Source organism: Protomyctophum parallelum, assembly GCF_964188405.1.
Source record: "Protomyctophum parallelum genome assembly, chromosome: 8".
Classification (NCBI taxonomy): domain Eukaryota; kingdom Metazoa; phylum Chordata; class Actinopteri; order Myctophiformes; family Myctophidae; genus Protomyctophum; species Protomyctophum parallelum.
Window position 1 is genome coordinate 39,090,990 of NC_139703.1, and position 2,669 is coordinate 39,093,658.

At 50.8% G+C, this 2,669-nt stretch overlaps 1 protein-coding gene across 1 annotated transcript; it reads right to left on the reverse strand.

The window, feature by feature from the left end:
* Positions 1-532: 532 nt before the first annotated feature.
* LOC310863726 (chemerin-like receptor 1) lies at positions 533-1,840 on the reverse strand (the record flags this gene model as incomplete). The annotated part of the gene is made up of 1 exon (XM_083772221.1): positions 533-1,840. One exon carries the CDS (start codon positions 1,838-1,840, stop codon positions 533-535), a length of 1,308 nt encoding a protein of 435 aa, XP_083628347.1.
* Between the last annotated feature and the right edge of the window lie 829 nt (positions 1,841-2,669).

Sequence of the window (2,669 nt, forward strand, 5' to 3'; positions counted from 1 at the left end):
TCAGAATCATAATCAACTTTATTGTCACAGTTTTACACGTAAAACAGTGGGTTTTTGTGCATATTAAAGCTTGATTCTACGTCGGCTCAGCCGTCAAAAAGCCACAGCAGGAAACAGCTAAATGTCAGAGTGTGAGACGCTGACGGTAAACCACAGCAACTTAACTTCTGTTCTGTTCATACAGCTTTTTAAAGAGGGAGTGCCACAATTTTTGTATACATACATTTTGTGTACATACAGTGTGTGTGTGTGTGTGTGTGTGTGTGTGTGTGTGTGTGTGTGTGTGTGTGTGTGTGTGTGTGTGTGTGTGTGTGTGTGTGTGTGTGTGTGCGTGTGCGTGCTTGCATGCGAGCGTGCCACTGCTGAGCTGGGCTAGCACTGTAGATTCAGGACGCCTGCTGTAAAAGAGTTTGGGACGTTTTTCATCATCGTTTGAGAAGTACTGAGAAGAAAAGCCATTTGCAGTTCTACATTAATTAAAATGCCAAAAGAAATCCCTAAACCAGTGTCTCAGACAGTCTCTATTAAAGTCTCAGCCAGTCTCAGGGTCTTGGGTTCCGGGCGGAGCGGTGCTACCCTCTATCTCAGACAGGACAGTCTCAGGGTCTTGGGTTCTGGGGGGAGCGGTGCTACCCTCCATCTCAGACAGGACAGTCTCAGGGTCTTGGGTTCTGGGCGGAGCGGTGCTACCCTCTATCTCAGACAGGGCGATCATTGGACGGGTGACGGCTGGGTCTGGGGGAGTGTAATTGGCCTGAGGCGGCTCTTCAGCGAAGGCTTTCTCCAGGACCTTTAGGACGGACCTGCTGCGGAACACGTCCTTGAAACCCTGGCTGAACACGTAGAGCAGCGGGTTCAGGCAGCTGTTGAGAAGCGCCAGGGCGCGGGTTATGGGTAACCCAAAGAGGTGCACAAGTTGCATTGTGTCACTGAATTCTGTCGCCCCGACATAAAGCAGCCGTTTGATGTGATAGGGGATCCAGCACAGGAAGAACGCGGCGATAACAGCTGCTATGATTTTGAAGGAACGACCCGATTGGCCGGCCAGCGAGCGGTTACTCTTGAGCCGGTAGATGATGATGGAATAGCACGAGACGATGAAGGAGAAAGGAACCACAAATCCCGCGACGAAGTGAGTGACGAACATGGCCTCCAAACGGAATTCATGCAACTGCTTCTCTTCAGCTGTACGGTTACCGTAGTCAGCGACGAGTGCAGGGTTGTTGTAGCACATGACCTCATCACGAGAGACGGGCTCTGTGTCCCTAAAGATGAAGCTAGGGGTGCTCAGAACCAGAGCCAGAACCCAGACTCCCAGACTGACCCAGGAGGCCTTTCTGACGGTGCGGTGTCCACTGCACCGCGCCCACAACGGACGCACCACACCGACACATCTGTCCACACTGATGACCACAAGGGTGAAAATGCTGGCGTACATGTTCATGTCGAAAACCAGACCTTCCATCTTGCACATGAACCAGCCAAAAGGCCAGTGCCAGTCCAGAGCGCTCTGTGTGATTCTCAGCGGCAGGACGGCCGTAGCCAGGAAGTCGGCCACGGCGAGGTTGAGGTACCAAACGGTGCTGACGGTTTTCTTCATCCTGAAGCCCGTCGCCCAGATGACCACACCGTTCCCCGACACCCCGAGCACACACACCACGCTGTAGATGACCACGGACATGATGGGGAAGGATTTCCAGACCAGGTCATATCCTTCATCCCAGGATGCATACCCCCCGACTCCTGAGCCGTTCCCGAACAGATCCATCCAGTCATCATAATCATGCACATAGTAGTATGAGTCATCGTGATGAACAGCAGGTGTGGTCACAATCTCCATCGTCCTAAAACATAACATTAACAAAACAATTAATATAAAGGTGCCTTGTTTTAATACGCAAAATTACACTGGAAATATTTGGTGACAAAATGGGTCATTGACCCCTTTAAAAAACCACTTAGACGCACTAGTCATGTGTTTTCAAAGGGCGCACGCCACTTACAGTAGCACAGAACGCACCGCTACGCACAGACAGACGAGCGCCTGATAGTATATGCAAATGTATGGATTCCCCCTCTGCTTACTCTAACACACACACACACACACACACACACACATACAAAGAGTCCGCTCATAGCTCAGTCCGTTACGAGATCAAACAAAGAAATCAGTTACTAAAATACTGATGACATTTCACAACACCAGCATTTTGTGAGTGAACTGTATGTTTTAAGTGTTAATGATAGATAGCAATCATGGCATGTCTACATAAAGAAAGTAAAATCTACCTGTTTCAGAGTGAAGCGTAGCAGAAGTCAGTCAGAGAAGTGTGTCGTTCAGACTTTGGTTAGTGAACGGTGAGGAGATCACGTACTGAGAGACGCCGCGTGCATCACAGCCAACCACAGCTCACGTACTGAGAGACGCCGCGTGCATCACAGCCAACCACAGCTCACGTACTGAGAGACGCCGTGTGCATCACAGCCAACCACAGCTCACGTACTGAGAGACGCCGCGTGCATCACAGCCAACCACAGCTCACGTACTGAGACGCCGTGTGCATCACAGCCAACCAGAGCTCACGTGTACTGAGACGCCGTGTGCATCACAGCCAACCAGAGCTCAGGTACTGAGACGCCGCGTGCATCACAGCCAACCAGAGCTCACG